Below are 24,712 nucleotides of genomic sequence, written 5' to 3'. Positions count from 1 at the left end.
CAGGCAATCAACGCATGTAATAAACATATTTGTACGGCAAATTAAATCCGTGCCTAAGCATTTGTGCAATTTCTCTTGCAGTCTACGATCACGTCGAAAAAAGACAAAAAGAACCCAGTATTTCAAAATGCATGACATTCACAGCAATCAGCAGGAAAGTCTAAGGATTTGCTTTATAATAAGGTAATACTCAGAGATTCATCATGTAACTTATAAAATCTGACATGCATAAAGATACACATGTGTAGGAAGTTTACACGTGCTCCTTGTGTCGTCATAGGGTTTCCTTGGGGCGCTCCGGTTCCCACAGTCCAAAAACATGTTAAGGCTTATTGGAGTTACCAAATTGCCCATAGGTGTGCCCGTGTGAGTGAATTGTGTGTGAGTGTGCCCTGCGATGTGCTGGGTCCTCGTCCTGGGTTGTTCCCTGCCGTCTGCCCGTTAGCCTCCGGGATAGGCTTCGGACCCCCCGCGACTATGAATAGGATAATCGGTTACAGCAAATGGATGGATGGATGGATGGATATACAGCCCAATTGTCACTGTCACAGAACTCGTGAAATAATGATGTATAAAACGAAAAAATGCAACCATGCAACCAATGCTGTAATCGAACAACAAGATAATATTAGTAGCAAGTATAATCATAATCATAATACTACATGATCTATGAATGATTTATGAGTTACAGCAATACTCCACTAGGTGGGGGTATTTAACCACCATTTTCAACTTATTGCTTACCCTGTACGTTGAGTAGAGTAAGCGGCCATCAAACGTTGTTCCCATTCTGATATTATTGTCTAATATGTAGAAACGATGACCATGTCTTATTTATATTCCCTAAGTGGGAGAGAGTCTAAATGGTTGCGGGCACATAAAAACAATCCTGCCGCTCCCTGCAAACCTTGTCATCTTTCTTAAACTCAGTATAACAGATGCTGGAATCTGAATATGCTTGTTTTCAGAATCGGTTTTTTTTGTACGTATCAAATACCTAAAAGTGGTGGGATTTAATATTCGTATCTGGTAATTGCTGAAATCTGATTGGCCACGAATCAGCTAAAGGGGAGGATTTACGAAAGCTTAGACTAGTTAGTCAACAAGCTTCCAAGATAATAAATTAGAACTACGACCATGACAACGCTTATTTTAATTCCAAAGTTGTCAGCTCTACTTCATTTCAACATATAAATGTAATAACAATATCCTGATCATTTTACACATTATTATGCACTGAATCTGTATTTTGATATAGATTACAAAACGATTACGAAGAGAACATGCAGCGTTATCTTTATTGTCAATAAGGGAGACCTCTGGATGCCTATAAGTGCCGGGTAACTGAAGACCTTGTCGGAGTGGCGAGGTCAGTGACAGGCGGCTTTGGGACCATCTAGGTGTTGCGCACATACCAAACCAAAAAAGATCAAGCAAACTCCTTCACTGCAGTTTAGACAAATGTAACATACACTACAGAATCTGAAACGCAACAGGGAATACACGTATGTGCCGATTTAAATTTTATTTCACAAGATAAAAAGGGACATTTTTGCAGACACATCCAAGAAATTACCAACGAAACCATCTTACTTTTAAAGGGAACGCGTAGCATAGTACACAATCTATTCACTTTATATCGAAGCCGCATTTGTTTCTTAGACCAGTGCGTGAAGTAACAAAGGTCGATGAGGCTGGAATCAGGAAAAATGGACTTTCTGAAGAAGCTCTGGATCGCTCGCAAACTGATTCTGGTGGTCCTGATCCCTCTGTCCCTGCTCCCGTTGCCTCTCATCCACCCCACCAGCGTAAGTATTTCAACCCGCTCTCCCACCGTCTGACGGATTCCGAGGTTTGGACGGTATGCTAGTGACATGCATTACTGAATTAATCGGATAAGCCACACTTGCAAGAAATTTTGCGTGCTGCTAAATTTAAAGCAATTAACGAAACTAAAAGAAGGCAATGCAAAAAAAAAAAACTTAATATAAGTGCGCGGAAGTGATTTATACCTTTAGGTAACAGCAAATGAATATGATCAGTGCAGTTATTAAGAACTAAAACAATGCGTATGATCTGTTATTATATCAATGCTTATAATCTACAATGATGTTTCAAGATCCATGGCTACTCGAAATACTTGGGACTCGGAGAAAACGAGACAACTTCATAGGGTCGGACAACTGTAAGCTTAATTTTACCGGCATATGTTGCCCACGTGCGTGATGCTCTTCTGCTGCAGCGCGAGCCAAGTTACAGGTAAGCGTGAGATTGGACATGTGGTTTAACAAATGAGCTCCGACCCTTAAATTACACATCTAATAATTAAATTGTGGCTTATACCTAATATTTATTTCAGTCCGATAGTGTTGGCAATCATGCATCTAAATATAAGCAGAAATTTAGCACCTGTATGGTTAATCGAAAACTTTATATTTTACATTTCATGTATATTTTTACATTCCTGTTTTTACATGTTCTAGCAGATAAAATTTAACTTCTGCTGCATACTGTATATAGTAGTTCCATATAGTGTATATTGTTCGTGGACAGGAACTTTATTGTCAGCCATTGCTACTTTACATAATATATAGTATGAAACCAGAATTTGATCCAAAAATGTGTTTAAAATTCCTATATAGATAAAAGCAACAGTTCGTCGATATTATTGCTCACTTTTTTGTTGCTTCTGGCCAACCAGCTGCCAGCTGATAACGAGCCAAGTGACCAGCGAGCTGGCACAATTTGATCAGTTCTAGCGAGTACCAGTGGAAGTGCGTACTAAGCACTAAGCACTAAGCTTACCCGTGGCTCCAGCGGAGGGTAATTAGAGGTTAGCAAAGAGGAGCCGATTGATCGCCATGTGTGAGGAAAGCGAATGGTTCTGACCTCTGCCCTAAAACTACCTCCACAGCCTTGTTTTCAAGCTGTCAGTTACATAACCAAACCTTAATTAAATGTGGAATTTTCCTTTTAATTATGTTTAATCCCGAGACCTGAAACAAGCCAAAAGCAGAGGTTTAGGTACGATTTTGAGTGTTGGGTAGCCAGAAAATGCATTAACGGACTGTTACCCAGAATCCTCTGGATTTCATCTTTCTACTGATGGTTTTATGTTGTTTGCATGTGTGAATGACCTTTAGCCACCGGTCAGGGGCTATTTTTACTCACTCAGAAAGTAATTTTAATGACTAATACACCTATCATTCTTTCAAAGTAAATTTTAGGAGCAGTTGGCTGGTTCTTTTAAAATTAGAATACTTTAAAACACTTTAAGTAGTTAATTCCCTACAATTTTGGCTCGATCGTACATGGCTTCATGCTGTTGATACACTGGCAGAAACAAGGTGTGTGTACAGTATAAACAGTAAACAACATATAAACAAAAAATAGTCCTCGTACTACACAGACAACTTTACCAATGCTCATGTTTTTTGAGAAAAAAAGATTTGATTTGTCTGTTTTATACTTAAATCACATGATCTTTGCTATCATTCAGTATTTGTGACCTTACAAAGTAATGTCTGACGAAACAATTGAGAGAGATTAATCATGTCAGTCAACAGGAAATCCTGTTATCTGCTGGGTTAATATCTGAGATAAGCTCCTTAATTAACAGCTGATCAACTAAAGTGTTCACTGTTCAATTCTGAGGATTTTTTTAAGATAAGATACACATCGGGAAAAAGGTGCTTTACACCAACCATGATTATATAAAAACATCACATGACCTGAGAAACAAACCAATAGTAATGAAACATCTCAAAGCTGTGATGCCATCATGTCTCTAACTCCAAGGAACAACACCAGTTGTCCCATCCCCAGTGTGCAGTTTAGTGGTGTCACTGGCGTTTCCCAGGCAACCAGGGAAACTCTGTGTCCCTCTACATGTACTATTCAGCCCCCTGTCCCTTTAAATTTTCAAAAAAAAAAAAAGACCTGATATGCAGTTCTAAAAACCGTAAAAACAATGACATGTGCCTGGCACCAGTCTGAAGAAAAGACTAATGCTCCCTCTACAAGCATTCTGTGCCCCAGGCTTTGACTCCATTCTAAAGGATTATTAAGAAGCAACAGACCAACCAGTACTTACAAACTAGCAAGAAGTCTTCTCATTGCTTGTGCAGAATGTTAAGAATAAAAGTTTTGGGGAGTTTTAAAAATAAATGGTTTTGTAACCAGTTCAAACTGAAAACACATTGTGTTTCAGTGGGTTAGAGTTTCCCAACCCGGTCCTCGGGGACCTCCAGCCGGTCCACGTTTTTGCTCCCTCCCAGCTCCCTATCAGAGAGTACGCATTTTTGCTCCTACTGGGAGCTGGGAGGGAGCAAAAACATGGACTGTCTGGGGGTCTCAGAGGACCGGGTTGGGAAACATTGGGTTAGACTATCAGTGAACCGAGCTGATCCTGTGTACTGAGCATCATGCTTTGATAACTATTGTGCAGCATGGTCCAAACTAGCTCAGTGTGTGGAAAACGAGAGTAAAAGAATCGGCGAACAGGCCAGGGTGGTATCAAGACCATTTACTCCATAGGTGGCATTGAACTTTGGAAAATTAAATTTGTACATGAACAATGGAGTGTGTGGATCAAGTGTGGGTTAATTTCTCAGCTTATCATTGTGTGTTTGTGTGTGTGTGTGTGTGTGTGGGGGGGGGGGTTATTCATGGGCAAGCTTGCTTAGGCCCCTGGCTGAGACTGAGAAGCCGGACAACTTGACACATCACCTGGGGGCCTATATTCTACTTTTTTTAGTTTCAAAGATATTTCGACTTTTAACAGTTGGCACTCAGTCTTAACATGGAGGCCTGATTGGTACAGAATCCTTAAGTAATGGATTTATCGGATTCTTGGCGTTGGTATCTTAGCAACAAGAGGGGCTACAATGGTTTTCCACCTCATTCCAGTTGTAATGGAAAAGGGGGCTGTGTGTTGTGGGGGGGGGGGGGTGGTTATGGAATAATCAGCAGGTTTAATGAGGATTTTAACTGTACTTTTCAATGGAACATTTGTCTCTCAGTACCTCTTCAAACTTTTTATTATGCTACTATGATTCAGTGAAATACCCCCTGCCCTGAATAAGCAGGGACTATATTTGAATCAGGGTCCTACTAAGTACCCATAAGGGTGCCCTGTGCAGTGCCTGATTGTGTTTATAGAAGCAGGTGATATTTATCGCACCACAAGCACACCTGCAGTTCCTGATCATGTGCCAATTGATAACCGGTCATCAGGATAACGTCTTGTACCAAAAGACAAAAAACTGACTGCAGACTTAATCACAGATTGAAAATCTGCTGTATGAAACACTGTATGTAACAGAGAAAGTAGCACATTCAGACAGAAAATGGCACAAATTTACAAGCAAAGATTCTTTTCCTTTTTTTTGCGTAGATATTTACATATTTGTGCATTTTGCTCTGCATTTCTGGGAAATTGATTAACAAAGTTAGTTTTGTGAGTATTAGTTAAATGAATAGCTCATGAAAGTAAAGCATATTCGGTTGAATTGAAATTCTCTGAGGATTGATGCTGAAACCACAAAGCTTCATGGATTTCATCTGAAGGTGCCAGTGTGGCCGTTGTCTTGGCAAAAAGCTGGGACCTGAGCAGATGTGTCACCTGTGGCTGTGTCGCCCCCTACAGGAGGCATCATGCGCATACGTGCTGATTGTGACAGCGGTGTACTGGGTGTCGGAGGCCGTGCCCTTGGGTGCTGCCGCCCTGGTGCCCGCATTCCTCTATCCGCTGTTCGGGGTCCTCAAGTCAAGCGAGGTGAGTCCACTTCCTCCGTTTACCATTTCTGCAGTATTATAACACCAATTCTACAGCTTCACACCTTTGCACACATTTGCAGTGGAGTGTGTGAATGATAACTTTTGTAACTGTTTAACTGTACAGCAGGACTTAAACTGGTAACATCTAGCATCCTGATCACATAAAGCCGTAATATTTGTTACTCAGATTAAAATGCCTTGGGTTACATGTAGGGAATAAAATTGTTAGACTAAAAGTAGAATTACTTATTTGAATTAAACCCTAAATTTATTTACAAGCAAATGAAATGTTCTGGAAAAAATATATATAGAAAAAACAGATTAAGGCTGTTGTTGTGAATCTGGCCCTTTAAACAGCGTCTGTGAGCTCTGATGATGTGGTGCGTCATTAGTCAGGATCCAAGAGGTCAAAGTTCAGGTGTGGATTAGACGTCTACAAAGTCTGAAATATTGGTCTCCATAACCATGTATGGGAGAAGTAGTTGGAAGATGGAGTGATGGATGGTATATGACAGAATGAAAGAATTTTATACTCGGGCAAAGAGGCAGTATGCGTGTAACAGTCGAAGTAGATAGCAAGAAACACAGAGCGAGTTCATAACAGTGCAACGTACAATCATCCTGAAGGTAATGTTAGGGTATGGTCTATATAGTTATGCAGTTAATCTGCTGAGTATGTCAAAAAAACATACATTTCCTGAATGCAATTGGGAAGGTTTTGTGTATTTACAGATTCCACATAAAATTGTGGGCTGCTTACGTGAATTTTCATAATGAATCTGTTTGGTTAATTGCTCGCTTTGCATGGTTAATCAAAGCATTAGGCCCATTGAGATTCCCTATAATTATTCCTATAAATACATTCATCTCTGTGGCCCTGAAGTGGCAGTCAGGTGACATGTTACGACTGATTTTACAGGGGACATAAAGGGACAGCCTCCTAATAAAGGGGGAACCGCTAATCCCATCAGCCAGCCCCAAAAAATCACCCTCTGTTGTAAAGGTATAAGGACCCATAGTTCCATGCTGTGCGTCCTGTGTTGACATTGGTGGCTTGAATGAAATTAGGCTTGTGTGTGTATGTGTGTGTCTGTGTGTGAAAGTGCAAGTCTGGACTTATGCAATCCCCCCCCCCCCCCAATCCACATCCAGCAGATGCCTGGCCACAGGGGTTGGGGGTTTTTCAGGGGAAATTCAGCAGCTTTAGTTCTGGAACACTGGGGGCTCACTGCAGCTTTTTTTTTCTTTGTCTTAAGTGCCCTTTAATTTGGGTAATGCTGCATGTAGCGTTATCTACATTTATTTATCTGCCAGAGGCGTTTTTTTCAAAGTGACTTAGAGGTCAGTGTAACTAATAAGGGAAGTAGACAGAAAACATCAAAACAAACACATAATTCATAAGGACAGTAAGTCTCATAGCCTTGTTAGCTATGTGAAAATCTCATTCATTAAATTAAATTGCCACGTAATATGAGACATGCAGTTGTGTATCTGTTTTAGATGCAGATTAATTCGAAAGCTTAAACCAAACAGCCTGGTACTTAACACCAAGAGCTAAAGATACACATGCATCCATACAGGCAGTGATGCTGTACAGAGAGCAGGCTCCTGAATATACTCAGGATGCAGTGAGATTTCCACTATGTACAGTCAGCCCACATATTACACTGTTAATACAGTTTCGAACGATCACAGTTCAAAAATATTAACAAAACAGAGGCTTAGTTAGACCTACACATTATGTTTTTACATTACTAAGGGATTCAGTAGTGGTTGAAGGGGAAAAAATGTTGCTGTTTAGTGTACCATAATGTGCTTTGATAGGTTTATTGTATTTAGGGAAAAAAACACGGTACAGTACAGTACAGTACAGTACAGTACATACACAGGATCGTTCTGCACTGTACAATGTTTTTTGTAATTTTTTTTCTAAACAATACATTATAACAACTGCCGTACTGTTTTTACATAGAATTTATATTGCATAGGTACAGCTCTGTAATCTAGGCATGATTTAAAGTACTTATATATAATATAATGTCAAGCCCCACCTTAAAGATTAGCGCATTCTCCACAGTTGAAAGCGGACAGAATTTTGACTTTCCGACCTTCCTGACCAGGAATTGTCAGATGATCCTATGTAGAGGAGCGCAGTGACCATGAAGGGGTGTAGGGTGTAGTGAGGTTTTACAGATGGTGGCACTGGTCCCCAAACACTGGAACTTGATACAAGGTTCAAACAGTGGCCAGTGGAGGCAGACCACAAGCCTAGAGCTGTGTCAGTGAAGACATGTGAGTATGTGTGTGATTACTTTTGTGTTAATAGTTTATGAAGGTCTTAACGGCGATGATATTATTGTTTCGGTCTGTTTTGGTACCTTTATCCATTGTGGACTATTTTTACTCTAAGCTAATTTCTATATGTGTGTTTCCATATGTGTTCTTAGCCAGAGAATGAGCGTATGAGGTCAGAGAAGCCCGTGGACTGTGTGAGCCTAGTTCACAGACCTCAAAGGAGAGAATGCGCTGTTCGTTTGTCATGTTGCGCTTTCATCTTTTCCCCGGCCCAGTTTGATCAGCTGCGGCCCTTTGTTTTGCCGCGGAGCCCCTCTGCTCGTCACACTTACAGCTGTGACAGTGAGCAGGATCTGCCGCACTGCGCACAGGGTTCCCAAAGGTTCAAAGGTGCCCCAAGATGGTTCCTGGGAACGGCAAACTGGACGGGCTCCCCAGCAGGACCCAGTGCAGCTGCGACTGCCCACTACCCCGGTCCCCAAGAGCTTGAGGAAGTCAGAGCTTAACATGCCAATGTGTCATCTGGTTCGTCTGTTCTGTGAACTGGATTGGGCTACAGTTGTACGAGGATCCTTAACAACCCCCTCTGCGTGGGGTGACAATGTCTATGGATCACATGTCCTTAACTTTAGCAGCAGAATGATTTGCTTCCCGTAGCCTCCTGGTGCAACAACTGGTCCAAAAGGCTGTTGGCCCATTTCAAGATTAATACTACAGAATTCTTTTTCCATCCACCCATCCATCAGCCCATCCATCCATCAGCCCATACATCTATCCATCTTCAAACCACTTGTCTTGGTGAAATTAAGAGTTAAATTAATTTATAATTGTGTAAAATAGTCCCTCTGTATATTCAGCTATAGTCCAATTATATACTTTGTAGTGCTGTCAAACGATTAAAATTTTTAATCAGATTAATCACAGGGTTGCTGTGGATTAATTTAGATTAATCACGATTAAATATCATTCATTTTTAATCTATATTAATCACAATTCATTTTGCATGAGCAAACTCGAGAAAAAAGGCAATATATATGCACTTAACATGTGTATTGAACATCTTGAACATGAGTCGGATGCATTCCATCTGCCACAGATGTGCAATACCATGGACCCATATCAAAAAGCAAGATTTTTTGCTTAGCCGGACAACTTGTCGCATTTAAGGTACCTCAGTTTAAATGGTCTTTATCTTCGTTCACTTACAATTAGCCCGAACTACCGTAAATCCGATATATAATCCGACTAATCATGAAATCCAATTCTAGCCAGGTTAATTGCCATATTGTTAGCAATATCAGTTGATAACACATTACGCGCGGTGCTTTATGTATAAAACTCCATAGCAACACGTCCACAGATAAGTTGGACGGTATAGTGTGTGCGACCGATTTAATGAGCCACAAATGAGAAGTAGTGCTTAAACAGTATAAAACTACAACTTTCTCTTCTGTTGATAAAAGGCGCAGCCATCTTGGATTCTGAACTCGGGATCCTCTGTGCTGCTCCGAGATATTTCTCGGATCTCCGAGAAACGGGAGCGCACATGTTGTTACTTCCGGCTTCAAAACTCGGAATTCCGACTCGGAATACGAGTTCCCAGGGCAAATGGAACGCACCAAAACTGCCCGAAATGGGTTGACAGAGACATTTCAGGGATTTTGAGTCATTCTGCACTGCAGATGGGTTAATTGCGTTAAAAATTTTAATCAGATTAATCATGATGATGGATTAATCCGCGTTAACCAGTTAATTTTGACAGCCCTAATACTTTGTTAATATTTTATAATATATTTTTGCTAGGTACTTCAGTCATGCATTTTATTAATATGTACACATTGACTGCTATTTGTATTGCTTATGTTGCACCTCCTGCTACGCTGAATAAACCCCATTAATTATTAATGCGTCGGTGTCCAGCAAGCGAGGCGCTGTGACTGCATCGTCACATGCCGTGACACTTTTTACGTTTGCGTTGTCTCCACCCAAAGAAAGAACAAAGCTTTCTTTTGGGCTGAGAGGGAATGAGAACAAAGCCTTCCTATTGACTCGGCTCATCTGAATGCAGTCAGCCTGGCATGTTAGTAATCGATGCTGACTCTCTGCTTTCCAGCAACATATTTTTGAAACTGATAGGATGTAAAGTGCTCTCGCTATCAAATGCCGCGCTGTAAAAAAGGCGCTAATAATAGATTATAACAAGACCACACCTCATATGTTTTGCATATCCTAATATTCTGGCTAAAACCACACACTGCCAAATACTGACCAATACCGCCTATGCGTGAACTGTGTATTAGAATGCAGGAATCTGACTGAGAAGATGAATATGTTTTGAGTGATAACTTTTTTGTGAGGTTTTGTCTTGTAATGATACATTTAGAGAAAACCATCCCGACAAAGTTCACAAACCCTGCAAAATGGACATTATTAGGACATGCATATGAAGAAATGGCTTCTTTACTTTTCAGTTAAATGCCTAACCAGAAGGTGTGCGTGTTTGTGCCCCCTGCAGGTCGCAGCAGAGTACTGCAAGGACACAACACTGCTGCTGATGGGGGTGATCTGCCTGGCCGCCTCCATCGAGAAGTGGAACTTGCACAAACGCATCGCCCTGCGGATGGTCATGATAGCAGGGGCCAAGCCGGGCATGTCAGTACACAGACACACGCGTGTCCCTTTCTTCCACTCACCCAGCATGACAGCACATCCGTGTGCTGAGAGCACACGCTTAAAGAAATGTGGATCGTGTGCCTAGAAAGGATTTACAAGCATCACCATTCAAAATATGTACCATTGCTAGCTGACGCTAAAAATCTCTCCAGGCCGATTGAATTTCTGTCGGCGATGTAGCATCGGTCGCTAACGCTATTGCAGCTGCATGAAGGCGAAGGTTGTTTCTGAACTCTGTATTCCTACATCTCATGCGGAGCAGGCTGGTGCTCGGCTTCATGTGCTGCACCGTCTTCCTGTCCATGTGGCTGAGCAATACCTCCACCACAGCCATGGTCATGCCCATCGCCGAGGCTGTCCTGCAACAGCTCATCAGCACCGGCGTGGCCGACACCCAGGAGGACGATGAGAACATTGAGGTCCCCGAGGAGGTCAGCGGTGGGTATGGCCTTATTGGTCCTGACCGATAACTGTAGTAACTTCCCAGCGATTTACACGTTTTTGCTACGGAACAGAATCAGACTGACATCATGGCGTAATGTAAAGTCCTGTTAGACTGATAGCTTTTCAAAATCGACGGAAGACAAAATTTATAACTAAGTGACACTGTGTTTGAACTGGCTCTGAATTTCTCACAGACAAGGAAGAAAATCTCGACAAGAACCAGCTTGAGCTCCTATATCGCAGAGAGAGGTATGGAGCTTCGCTGTATTTAAATAACTCTCCGTATTGTATGTCGCTTGTCATCTGGTATAGTGGCACAGTAAGTTGTCAGCTAATGCTAAAAATCTCTCCAGGCTGATGGTATTTCCGTCGGTGATGTAGCACTGATTTCTGATGCTATTGCAGCTGTGTCGTACCTCCAGCGTTGAGGTTCGATTCCCCTTCTGCGTTTGTCTGATGTTGCTATGTTCTGTGTGTGTGTGTGTGTTTCCTCCTGCAGTCTAAGCACAGGCAGTATGATGAATTGGCATTTTTAAATATGTTTTCGATTCCACATGTAATCTGTGAAAAGGTTTATCTTGATATATTGTGTTTTCCACTTTAGGTGAATTAGTGAAATCTAAACAGCCCATAGTATTTGCCTGGGATAGATGGATCGATATTGCAAATATTAATGTACGATACATTTTTTCTTGATTTCATCTGTTGTCCTCTTACAGCTATGTGAAAAAGGAGCTCTCCACCCTGGGAGAGGTGAGTGTTGCCACTAGTTGACCGTTTGGGCTTTGGCACAAAAAATACCTGTCCGGGCAGCACTAACTGGGCCGTAACCCTGTCAGAAGCATCACTGACAGGGAAATTAATGCTGTGGAAAAAAGGACTGATGACAGATGCTGATGCTGTCAGAATGAGCACCGACAAGGACAATAATATGAATGTGTAATTGTGGTCATGTGACTGACTCATATCTCCCAGGAGTCCAATGGTTTAGCCCTGAAGCTCAGCGCAAGACAAGAGTTTCTCAAGAAAAATAATGGATACCTTCCCCAGGTAAGTATACTGTCTAGGGCAGTGTTTCCAAATCCAGTCCTCAGGGACCCCAGACAGTCCACATTTTTGCTCCCTCCCAACTCTCAACATACCTGTACCAGGTAGTCGGTGTTCAGCTGGGAGCTGAGAGAGAGTAAAAATGTGGACTGTCTGGCGTCCCTAAGGATTGGATTGGGAAACATTGGTCTAGGGCAGGGTTCTTCAAATCTGGACCTCAATTCCAGATCCAGGCCTTGTTTTCAGTTCTCCCAGGTAGTTAGTTTAATAATTACTGATTCTGGTTGGTCAGAGGCTTCACATCTGACTGACAGGTAAAGGAAGGCTGGAAAACCAGCAGTGCTCGGACCTCGAGGACTGTGATTTGAATAACCCTGGTCTAGGGGATGCAGATCATGGCCCAATACTGATGCCCTACACTCATCCCCACAGACAGCTGTCAACATCACAGAATCCCAGCAGCCCACGGATCAAAACCCGTCGAGATATCCTACCAAGCGCGACCACATGATCTGCAAGTGCCTCTCCCTCAGCATCACATATGCCGCCACCATCGGAGGCCTGATCACCATCACGGGCACCTCCACCAACCTCATCTTCGCTGAGCAGTTCAACAGGTAGGGTTCTCACCTAGCATGAGGAAAATCCAAAGAGCAGGTACAGTTAAACCTCCAATATCCTCCTGAGACCCAAGGAAAAAAAGCTTCCTTCAATTTTAGGTTATTTGTCTTTGGAGGAAATAAGACATCTTACAATTTAGATTTTTTCAAATTTCACAGCATGTCCTCTTTAGTGTACAACAGGAATAAATACGTTTCCTAACATGAGTGAAAAGATAAATAAAATGTCCACTACAATGGACATAAATGAATGGGTGGGGTCTCAGGAGGATATACAGGCACCTCCCTGTACCGGGCAGCTCTAGGCACGCGCAAGTTAATTTTACACAACCAGCAGCTGTTGTTACGAGCCACAGTCTAGGGTTGGGGCATGACAAGAGTGAAAGGGGACGTGGAGTAAGGTTAAGACAGGGTGCGATGGACAAGGGAACACACGTGGACAAGGTATTTTTAAATATATTTGTCTGTTTTTATTGACACGCTACGGACACAGAACAAATAAACCCAGTGCAAAAGGACTCAGGAGTGACTATAGCGAAAACAATAAACAAAACCCAGCTTCTGAACGCAGCCCAAAGCTAACTTACCTAAGTGCAGAGAAAACAAAAACACAACGACAAATCTTACACCTTACTCCTTATCCAAACAACAGCATGCAACATAAGCTCGCAAAACAAAAATGGCAGCCACCCCCTATGCACCTGACACACACACACAGAGCATACACAGGGATCAAAGCGTCCCATGGCCGCGCGAAGACGCTAACCAAAAACCGGTTCGAAACCAAATAGGTAAACCAAAGCGAAAATCAAAAATTCATTAATCCAAACAAATCATACACAGCAATATCCATCAAGAAAGGCAAACCAACAACAGTAATCAATAAATGAGCAGACCTCCCGAGACGTCTTCTGGATGGCTTTTCACTTCGGAAGACGGAAGTGACGAATGCCGCATACAGAGAGTTTGCACGTGGAGGCGGAGCGAGCGTCGAATGGAGAGCGAACTAGAGGATGACGCTGTGGGCGGAGTCTGCACGTGGAGGCGGAGCGAACGTCGAATGGAGAGCGAGCTAGAGGACGAGGCTGTGGGCGGAGCTGAACTTACAGCGGCGCGTACAACTGCAAAATTCGTATGGCTTCAAAAAGGGAGCGTAGTGTCACGTCCCTCCAAAAGAAGCTTGATATCATTACAGAGGTACGAAAAGGAAAATGACACAGAGTTGTTGCAGACCGTTTTGGAGCGGCTAAGTCTACGGTAGGCGATATTTGAAAGAGTAAAGAAAAAATCATCCAGCTCACTTGATGCTGGTTAAAAACTGGATGACCACTTCAAGAATAAAACGGGATAAAAAAAAAAAAAAAAAAAAAAAAAAAAAAAAAAAGAATAAAACGGGATGACTCGCTAGCTCAGACTGAAATAACATCCTAATTTAAGCCTTGCCCCTCATAAAAATCATTTAGTTTGTATGTGTACACATATACGTTGTACTGTACTGTTCATGTACACTGCTCAAAAAAATTAAAGGAACACTTTGAAAACACATCAGATCTCAATGTGGAAAAAATCATGCTGGATATCTATACTGATATGGACTAGGTAATGTGTTAGGAATGAAAGGATGCCACATTGTTTGATGGAAATGAAAATTATCAACCTACAAAGGGCTGAATTCAAAGACACCCCGAAAATCAAAGTGAAAAAATGATGCGGCAGGCTGGTCCATTTTGCCGAAATTTCATGGAAGCAACTCAAAATCGTACTCAGTAGTTTGTATGCCCCCCACATGCTTATATGCATACCTGACATTTTGTCAGGGCATTCTCCTAATGAGGATCTCCTCCCAGTTCTTGACCAGGGCATCACTGAGCTCCTGGACGGTCTAAGGTGCAACCTGGCGGATGGACTGAAACATAATGTCCCAGAGGTGTTCTGTTGGATTTAGGTCAGGTGAGCATGGGGGCCAGTCAATGCTATTAGTTCCTTCATCCTACAGGAACTGCCTGCATACTCTCGCCACATGCGGCCAGGCATTGTCGTGCACCAGGAGGAACCCAGGACCCACTGCACCAGCGTAGGGTCTGACAATGGGTCCATGGATTTCATCCCGATACCCAATGGCAGTCAAGGTGCTGTTGTCTAGCCTGTAGAGGTCTGTGTGTCCCTCCATGGATATGCCTCCCCTGACCATCACTGACCCACCACCAAACCGGTCATGCTGAACAATGTTACATGCAGCATAACGTTCTCCACAACTTTTCAGACCCTTTCACATCTGTCACATGTTCTCAGTGTGAACCTGCTCTCATCTGTGAAAAGCACAGGGTGCCAGTGGCGGATCTGCCAATTCTGGTATTCTACAGCAAATGCCAATCGAGGTCCACAGTGCCGGGCAGTGAGGACAGGGTTCACTAGAGGACGTCAGGCGCCTCAAGAACTGTGCTGTGCAACCTCTGTAGGGTCCAGGTATCACCTCATGCTACCAGTAGTGACACTGACTGTAGCCAAATGCAAAACTAGTGAAAAGACAGTCAGAAAATATGAGGAGGGAAAAATGTCAACGGCCTCCACCTGTTAAACCATTCCTGTTTTGTGGGTCGTCTCATTGTTGCCCCTCTAGTGCACCTGTTGTTAATTTCATTAACACCAAAGCAGCTGAAACCGATTAACAACCCTCTCTGCTACTTAACTGACCACATCAATATCCCAGAAGTTTAATTGACTTGATGCTTGTTTTTGAGCAGTGTATTTCTAAGTTACGGGCATTTCTTACTTAAGGGCACCCCTCGGTCCCACTCTGCCCAGATAAGGGAGGTTTGACTGTATCATCTAAGAGATTTAAAAAGGTTTCTAGGATCTTCAGGATTCCACACAAGAGAGAGGAAAGCTTGACCAGAGTAAGACATTGTATCTGGAGCAGCTGGGGTTAAGGACCTTGCTTAAGGACCCAACAGTCATATGATTAGTCTGCTGGCCACAGGGTTTAAATTCATGACCTTCTTGACACAGACACAAATCGCTAACCTGCTGAATTAGGCTACGTTGACACTGCCATGCTGAAGTGACTCAAATTGGATTTTTTGCCTTAATGTGACCCATCTGATCTTTTCAGGGCTGTGTGGACACGCAAATCTGATCTTTTCAAATCAGATTTGTGCCACTTTCATATGTGGTACTAAATCTGATACGTATCCAATTCGCGGCCATGCGACCTGAATGTGACGCTCAGATCGGAATTCATGTGGCTTTTTGCTTATACGCATGCGCTGACATCATCAGCCTGCACCGGCAGCGCGGGAAGGTAAAAATGGAGGAGAGCTGCAATAACAGTCAGTGGAAGGATGGAGAAGTTGGGGATTTAATTGATATTTGGGGAAATGAATCTGTTCAAGGTAAATTGGAAGGAACCTATCGTAATAAAGTAGTATTTTAAATAATTGCCAAAGAAATGGCACAGCACGGACACGAACGTGGCTACAATGCCAACGAAAAACAAAGAGCCTGAAGTCAAAGTTTGAGGCAAAAGACTCGAATCAGCGCAGCGGTTATGGCTGCACAACGTGCCAATTTTACAACCAGCTTTTTACCTGTGTAAAAACGTAGCAATGTGCGCATGCGTGACTTTTCGGAGGACCGATGCGTTCACATTACAGTCAGATACAGGTCACTTGTAGTTATGAATGTGAACCGTCAAGATAGACAAATCCGATCTGAGCAAGAAATCGGAATTGAACGATGTGGCTGGCAGTGTGAACGTAGCCTTAGGCTCCTCCCTATATATTATGCCCCTATAGCAGTGTTTCTCAGCCCAGTCCTCAGATGGTCCACATTTTTGCTTCCCTCCAGCTCCCAATAGGGTTAGGGTTAGGATGGACTGTCTGCAGACCCCTGAGGACTGGATTGGGAAGCACTGCCCTATACAATGAGACGATGAAAAATGTTTTGAAATTATAAGAGAAGAGTAATTACAGTGTACAGAGGATACGGTGAATAGCATACAGGTCATTGTTGACCCTACGGAGCTCACCATAACAGCAGGTTTTTTCAATACAAAAAAATGACTGAAGCACCACAACATATTTATTGGTATATGTCTAATTAGCAGTAGCAGACATGGTTTGTCTTTATGTTTATCATTCTAAACAAAATGACATCAATTAAAAACAGCCCCTTTCAGTGGTCAAAGGTTATTTTCTATCTCGCTTCTGTCCCGTGGGCTCGGTGCACATGAATACTGCGCACGTAAAACAGGGCTTCTGGATAATTTTGAGGCATTTGCAAGACATTCTCACAGATATGAAAGATTTACAGCCATCAGTAGCTAAAAAAGGTCTCCAATACTTAACCTTGATACTTTAATATGTATGTACTAGGGGTGAAGCCGAACCCGAATACGGTATTCGGAAAGGCACAAATAATGTGTTTTTTACGAATACTTATTTCGAACAAATACTTAAAAAAATATTTGTATTCGGGAACAAGAAAAACTTTATATCAAAAAGCTGCGTTTCCTCTTGAGACCGCAGTGCATGCCCGGATGAGTGAGTGAGTTCAGGAGTCGGGGGGGGGGGGGTTGTAAAAGAGGTGACTGACACAGGCTGCTCCACACAGTAACAGAGAAGGCTCGGCTGAGCGAAAAAAGACTTAACTGTATCACTATTTTTGTTGAATAGATTTTTGTACCTTAACTGGGTTCCGGAGGCAGTTTATAACTTTCGGGAAGCAGAGTTTGATCGGGAGATTATTCCATTACGCTGCATTATTGACGTCTGCAATCAGGTGCTCTCATGTTCGCTCTGTTTACGTAGCTCTGTTAGCTCGGTAATTTAGACAATAGGCTGTTGACAGAGTAACGTTAACGTTTGGTTAAAAAGGTTAAAACAATGCTTGTGTAGTTGTGTCGAATTGTATGCACTTGTAGGAGTTATATGGTACGTTTAAGTTACTCTGTCTACTGCATATCCATAATTATTATAATTGATATAATTAAAGAATACTTACACTATAGCGTAAATTAGAAGTGCAACGCAAAAAAACTGGATTTTTACGCCTATTTTGAATTTTACTCGAATACGAATACAAATACAAATACTTTTCCCCCCTCAACAAATACAAATACAGATACAAATACCGGCTGCTTTGCACACCCCTAGTATGTACCTTCATTTAATATGTATGTACCTTCATTATTCTCTGGAGAGGGATCGTTCATATTGTCAATACATTTATTGTACTTCAATAGTGATGACAAACAGGTAGGCTATATCAAAATAAAACTATGATTTTCTGCAAAGTTAGAATTTGGAATGGCCGACATTTACATACTGGCCACAAAATTAAAAATTTCTTTTTCTTTAACAAGGAATAGATAGAGTATAAATAAGTCGAACTGGTGGTTCTGTCTAAAAGTTCAGAAATATGCTGCATGCTATAAGTAGCTCAAAGGCTTCTTTCTTTGCCTCAAATCACCTCCATATGGAGCGAACTCTCCGAACTTCATCCATGGGGGGGGGGGGACACAGTCCCGAGGTTTCCTGGAAACTCATAGCTGTTGAGGGAGGTGAGCAAGGGGTTTGACAGGACATCTGACCTACTTCTTTGTAGACCAAACTGAAGGTACATTTCACCAAGTCAGCACAGGTGCTTCAATTTGCAGTAATGCAGTATTACAATTAGTAGTACAATTTTGCAGTATCAAAAGGTGGCATTTTCCTTAAAATTTGGTCTTTCACAAAGGCTTTACACAAGGCAGGTGATTCCATGTTTTGAAGTCTCCTCCACTGTGTCATCTTAAGAGCATGGATTCCTCTCGAATTGCGTTTTTTTTACTACTGCCGTCTGCTCCACAGTTATCAGGCCTCAGCGGTGATTGGTGCTGACTCAAGACAGGACCTGTGTCCTGTATTTTTTCTCCTCACAGGCTTTCCATACTTTTTTGTTAGTTTGCTGTCTGTCTGCATGTTGGGCTAGTCATGGTAAGACTAAAAGTGTCCCGTGATAAGTTTGTCGGATCAATGCGCAAATGTTTTTGAGAGATAGGAGGCTGGTGCCATGGAAAATCTTGGCCTGGCTGCTGGCCGCATAAGGACCCAACAACTGACTCGGTGCCTTTGTCTCTTCGGTGTTCACAGCCGCTACCCAGATGCGAAAGTCATCAACTTCGGCACCTGGTTTATCTTCAGCTTGCCGATCTCCATCATCATGCTGATACTGACCTGGGTTTGGCTTCACTGCTTGTTCTTGGGCTGCAAGTAAGTGTATAACGTAGAACCATGTGATGTCTTATAGATGTTTTGCCTGCAGTTGCCATGACCCAACAGTCTATGCTACTTCTTTTGTCCCCACTTTTGTAGTTTCAAGGAAACATGCTCCCTCAGCAAGAAGCGGAAGACGCGGAGGGAGGAGCTGTCTGAGAAACGCATTCAGGAGGAGTACACCAAGCTGGGACCCATTAGGTAACTTGCCAGAAACTGCAGGCCCAGACATGTGGGTCACCTAAGGCCGTAAGATGCTGACTGCAGGCTGGGCTTCCCACCTCTTTCGTGCAGCTACCCTGAAGTGGTGACGGGCATCTTCTTCATCCTTATGACCCTGCTGTGGTTCACCCGGGAGCCGGGCTTTGTGCCAGGTTGGACATCGCTCTTCGAGAAGTAAGTTTCACTCTCATTGATGGTTCCAGAGACAGAATGGAAGAGGAAAGAAGGCACTCTTTCAGTGAGTACTGATCGCCCACTGAGGCATTTGTGATGTACCCTCTAGGAAAGGCTACCGGACTGATGCCACTATTTCTGTGCTCCTGGGCTTCTTGCTGTTCCTCATACCAGCTCGTAAACCTTGGCCATCAGCCTCCTCAGACAAGGCAACAGGTCAACGATCTTGTCCACCTCTCCACATCGACTTTTTTCTAAATATTAGACTGTTGGTTTTGTTCAGCAACTGAAGCTTGGTTTCTATGAATGCAGATAAAAATTCAGTGAAGGAGGTCAACCCTGACCCTCTCGCCCCGATGATCACATGGAAGGATTTCCAAAGCCTGATGCCCTGGGAGATTGTGATCCTCGTTGGTGGAGGCTATGCCCTAGCAGCCGGCTGCAAGGTAAAGTACAGCAATCCAGTGCCAAGTAGTCTTCAGCAGATGATAGGGATGGTGAGATTTTCTGATGTGCATTGGTGCACCTTCATAAAAGTTCACAAAGGTGCGTTTGCCCTGATTAAAAAAGCGTGCACTGGAAACAATTTAGGATGAACTCAGGATGCATCGTTAATAACATCTTTGCCTCGGTATGATCCAATTTATTAGTAATGCCTTTATTATTTAGAAATGTGACCAGTAATTTAATATTTAGATTTACTCCTCCACTCAAAACTGTTTCTCAAGCACATTCTCCCATCTCCAGTCCTCCACTGCTGTCAGTGAGTGTCACTCGAGCTGAAGGCGTGTCTGCCGATGCATTGCATCATATCGTGTTAAATCGCGTCGCGTTGATTCAAATCATGTTGAATTGCACTACATCTCTTGTTACGACCCTGTCTAGGGGTTAGGGTGTAACAGAGGAAGGGAATGGGGAACACAGGGTGTGGTGTACAAGGGAACACACGTGGACAAAGGGGATATTTTTATAGTTTTTTTTATATTTTATTCACGCAAGACAGACACAGAACAGCAAACCTGGTGCAAGAGCTTCAGGAGTGATAAAGGCCAAAACAATAAACAAAACCCCAACTACCGAACGAAACCCAAGTCTAACTGAACTACCAAAGAACACAGAAACAACAAAACCTATACCTAACTCCCTATCCAAATCAGTGGACACAAAGTATAACAAAACAAAACGGCAACCACTCCCTACGCACCAGATACATACACAAACACACATACAAGCCAAAGCGTAAAGTCATATCACGTCACATTACTAATGTGACGTGAATCATATCACGTCACATTAGTAATGGCTTCGTATGTATCTTTAAGGTATCAGATTGCTCGCGATGCATCGAGATGTGAATTGCATCGACTCCCCTAGTAGATGATGTAACTACCATTAATTATTGTTTCCTTGATGCATTCTGTTCATATCGCAGTGAAGGACATCTTTCCAAAGCGAGCCGTCTTTATTATTCTGGATAACAATGCTGATTGTGTGATTCACTTGTAAAATGTCTAGCTCGTTTATGACATCATCGCACCGCACATAGGTACCCAGCCATAATCTCCTCCCACGCAGGTATCGGGGCTGTCAGTCTGGATTGGGCGGCAGCTGGAGCCCATGAGCGGCCTGCCACCCTGGGCGGTGACCCTCCTGGCCTGCCTGCTGGTCTCCGGTGTCACGGAGTTCGCAAGCAACCCTGCCACACTCACCGTCTTCCTGCCCATACTCTCCACACTGGTAGGAAGCCATCTCCTACCTACAACCACATGCCCGTTGACATTATTTATGGGTGGGATTGACCTGTGCTCGTCAATTACTGTCTCACTGAACCCAGTCAAAGTGTAAAACCTTAAGATTGACCAACAGTGGAGGAATTCCCAGGTACTACAGGTCTTAAAGCCTCATTTCCTCGTTCAGGAAGCACCAGCAGCATGAGATGACTCTCTGTATGCCCTGTAATCTAACCCTTGTCATCTCTGTGTGCCAGTCGGAAACCCTGCACATAAACCCGCTCCACACACTAATTCCCTGCACCATGTGTGTGTCGTTCGGGGTCATGCTGCCAGTGGGAAACCCCCCCAACGCCATTGTCTTCAGTTACGGACACGTGCAGATTAGCGATATGGTGAGTGATAGCTACATATGCAGCTACATATGCATCTAAATCATAAAAACACAGTGAAATGACGAAGCGGTGCTTCAGTCAAAATTTCTTATTGAGTCCCTCTCTCTTACAGGTGAAGGCTGGCTTCGGGGTTAACCTGATCGGGGTGATGGTTGTGATGCTGGCCATCATGACCTGGGGAGGCCCCCTTTTCCAGCTAACGGAGTTTCCAGACTGGGTGATCATGAGAAATATCACTAGGAGTTTATAGCCACAAGGGGGCGCAAGAAGTCAAAGAGGAAAACGGTCTGCTGGAATTCATAACGCGGCCTCTGAAAGATGACCCTGTAATGAACAGGACTGCAAAAGCTCATAACCTGACAAAAATTGTATGCCTTTTTCCATATGGAGTGACAGGGTGGGAATATAGAATCATAGGCAATGAAAACACGCAGTGTTCAAAGTTGTAATCAGAAGAGACCAGCTTTTATAATTATATGAAAGTCACAGAGAGGACTGAGTGCTCTGGAAAGTTACGCAATACATTATTTTACCTCTTAATGTACTTGTCAGAAATGTCTTATTTTAGTATTGTTCACATTTTTAATCATACACCATACGTTTGTACGTAGTTACATAACATCTGTAATATTCCTGGCTTGTTGTGTCAAGTAATAGATAAACATCCATTTGTGTTTCTTTTTTTTTTATCCAAGCAAATAAACATCACAGATTTGTTGTGTTGAAACAGGATTAGGCAGAGATCAGTTTCAGACTCAACCAAAAATAAGCCACATGGTGCAGTTATAAGCAAACAATCATTAATTACTTAAAATAACCCATTGAACCTCTTGAGCTAGACATATAACAAAAAGTAATGGTTACTAAACACTTACAAACTTAACATCTAGAATTTTCCACTGTTATTGCATGTACATACATATTAAGATTTTAAGAATTTAACTAAAAAATATGAATTATCTTTTGTACTTTTTGGCAGTATTACAAAATGTATATAGCAAAAACAACTGGAAATGAATACAATACATCGTAATTTATTAAATGGGCACAGATCCTTGCCCTGCATAGAACATGTACAATGCTTTGGGAGTCAGACACATCTATGTAAATACATAAAACTGTTTACTGAAATAGAGTTTTTTCACTTCAAATTACTCCTAAAAAACCACGATGCTACACACATATAAATATGCACAGGAGACACTGGTGATACTGGTGACTTCATAATAAAAGTGGACAAAAGCAACATCTTTTGGTGTGATTCCTTTTTTATCATTGAACCTGACCTGGACAGTAAAGCGAGTATTTCAGCAACATGTGGCTTGCAGGCTAGTTTCCTCTGGTAGGTACATTTATAAGAAGCAGAATTAACTTCGGCTAATACGTAGCAGCCTTCAATGTCTCTTTTGGCCTGGCAGAAAAACACTTGGGAAAAAAAAGACAAAATAATATGGTGAGTATAATTAAACTACGTCGTTCTCCCCATAAAGGTCACATCCCAAAACACCAAACCTGTTACACAATATGACAATACCCATAGCCAGTAAACTGTAAGCCACAAGAGGTGTGTGTGCATATGTTATAAATAAACTGCATAATCATCTTTCAGTCAAGGGTGGTAGACCTGGTCTCTAGAAATAATTTCATTAAATAATGATAATGGACCGTAACCTCTCATTCTGTCCATGCGGATCTTCAAATTCATCCCTTAATTTCATATCCGGGTCAAAATTACAAAGGGAAGGCAGGAGTTTAGCCTACGAAGCTTATAGCGCCGGGCAGGGGTGCTGCCTTGATGGGGCGGCACGCGATATGGGCAATTCAGAGATATGTTGTTTTTTGTAAATCCCTTTTTAATTTGAACCATTTATTGATGGATTAATATTTCATATATACATTATTTGTATGATTGCTCTTTTAATTGCACAATTAGTTATTAATTATTGAAATGCTGTGTTACTATTTCCGTGACACCGGTGGTCCTCCATACACAACAAGCCAAGTAGGGGGAATGCACTTTCCTGTTTTTCATTTACAGGCCAAGAGATTTTTTACAACAGGACCTCTCCCAGTTGTCTCCATTATGTCTGTATATGGCCAGCAGATGTCGCTGGCCATCTCGTTTTCTTCCCAATTCCTTGTCATGATGTAGTAATTAATTGACTCACTGTTTGTCCCTGTTCCAACCACATTATCTGTGTATATAAGGACCTTGCTTGCAGTTGGGATGGCTGAGCGGTCTAAGGTGCTGTGTTCAGGTCACAGTCTCTTCTGGAGGTGTGGGTTTGAATCCCACTTCTGACATTTCTGGTGGGCAGTGTGTGGCTCAGTGGTTCAAACCCAGCTTCAGCATGTCTGTGGGTCCATGAGCAAGGCCCTTAGCCCCCAACTCCCTGGGTGCTGCTATGGGTGGCTGTCCTTTGCAGACAGCTTACTCTACAAAGAACAAGTTGAGGGAGGTGTAAAGACAATTTCCCCATGGGCATTAATAAAGTGATGATTATTATTTCTCTGTTGGTCATTCTGAGTGCTCTTAGTTTCTGCTACTGGTTCACTTGTTTTCCACATAAATGTTCCTTTGTTACTATTTGCCCTACCTAACCCTGTCGTTATATTAGTCTATGCTCCTTCATGTTAATTTGACCACATTGCCTTTTGTTTCTTGTATATTTTGTTTGTAATGTATTTTCTCTACTGGTGGAAAGCTGCCCATCTCTCCATCTCCCAGACCATACGTGTCACTTTACAGTACATTAGATTACATTTATTTGTCATTTTGTTTATTAAACCGAAATACTTCATATCTTACCTGTGGCATCAATTTCAGTTAATTAACTTTAAATAAAAGATACATCTCAATATCTCTAATTTCAGGGAGCCCAAAAAAATAAGACACAGAACAAACATTTACATGCAACCCACCAGGTAACCTTAAGGTACCATACAAAGTCTTTACCTGGATATCAATATATAAAAATATTACAGCCAAACAGCATATCTGCAGCTATATCCTCAAGGTCAAATGAGATTTGGAAAAATTCAGAAATCAGTAAAAATTAAATCTATTATTTTGGTAGTGA

At 42.3% G+C, this 24,712-nt stretch overlaps 1 protein-coding gene and 1 long non-coding RNA gene across 3 annotated transcripts; one reads left to right on the top strand and one right to left on the bottom strand.

Annotated features, from left to right (window-relative positions):
• The first annotated feature begins 1,142 nt into the window (after window positions 1–1,142).
• Window positions 1,143–22,873, top strand: slc13a4 (solute carrier family 13 member 4). 2 transcript variants are annotated; one of them, XM_023841316.2, is made up of 16 exons: window positions 1,143–1,808; window positions 5,648–5,776; window positions 10,589–10,725; window positions 11,009–11,184; window positions 11,385–11,439; window positions 11,910–11,943; window positions 12,166–12,240; window positions 12,670–12,854; window positions 18,989–19,108; window positions 19,211–19,312; window positions 19,406–19,507; window positions 19,617–19,723; window positions 19,820–19,953; window positions 21,083–21,244; window positions 21,495–21,632; window positions 21,745–22,873. In XM_023841316.2, exons 1-16 carry the CDS (start codon window positions 1,689–1,691, stop codon window positions 21,880–21,882), a joined length of 1,914 nt encoding a protein of 637 aa, XP_023697084.1. In that variant the 5' UTR covers window positions 1,143–1,688; the 3' UTR covers window positions 21,883–22,873. The 2 variants fall into 2 exon arrangements, with proteins under 2 accessions (XP_023697084.1, XP_072566241.1); XM_072710140.1 differs by lacking the exon at window positions 1,143–1,808 and adding an exon at window positions 1,893–2,259.
• LOC111859029 (uncharacterized) lies at window positions 5,703–13,804 on the bottom strand. Its single transcript, XR_002841729.1, has 3 exons — window positions 13,754–13,804; window positions 12,732–12,867; window positions 5,703–5,804 (listed from the first exon to the last, which is right to left on the bottom strand). It is a non-coding gene; the product is annotated as an uncharacterized lncRNA (long non-coding RNA).
• Window positions 22,874–24,712: the final 1,839 nt, after the last annotated feature.

This window comes from Paramormyrops kingsleyae, chromosome 3, assembly GCF_048594095.1.
Source record: "Paramormyrops kingsleyae isolate MSU_618 chromosome 3, PKINGS_0.4, whole genome shotgun sequence".
NCBI lineage: Eukaryota > Metazoa > Chordata > Actinopteri > Osteoglossiformes > Mormyridae > Paramormyrops > Paramormyrops kingsleyae.
The sequence above is the reverse complement of the archived record's forward strand: the minus strand, read 5'-3'. Positions and strand labels throughout refer to the sequence as shown.

What these genes read in the sequence shown, in the direction of transcription:
- slc13a4 (XM_023841316.2), top strand. Translation starts at nt 1,689, where the DNA reads ATGAGGCTGGAATCAGGAAAAATGGACTTTCTGAAGAAGCTCTGGATC. An exon ending in CTCTCATCCACCCCACCAGC is followed by an intron (nt 1,809 to 5,647) that starts GTAAGTATTTCA and finishes CGCCCCCTACAG; the next exon opens with GAGGCATCATGCGCATACGT. An exon ending in TTCGCTGAGCAGTTCAACAG is followed by an intron (nt 12,855 to 18,988) that starts GTAGGGTTCTCA and finishes CGGTGTTCACAG; the next exon opens with CCGCTACCCAGATGCGAAAG.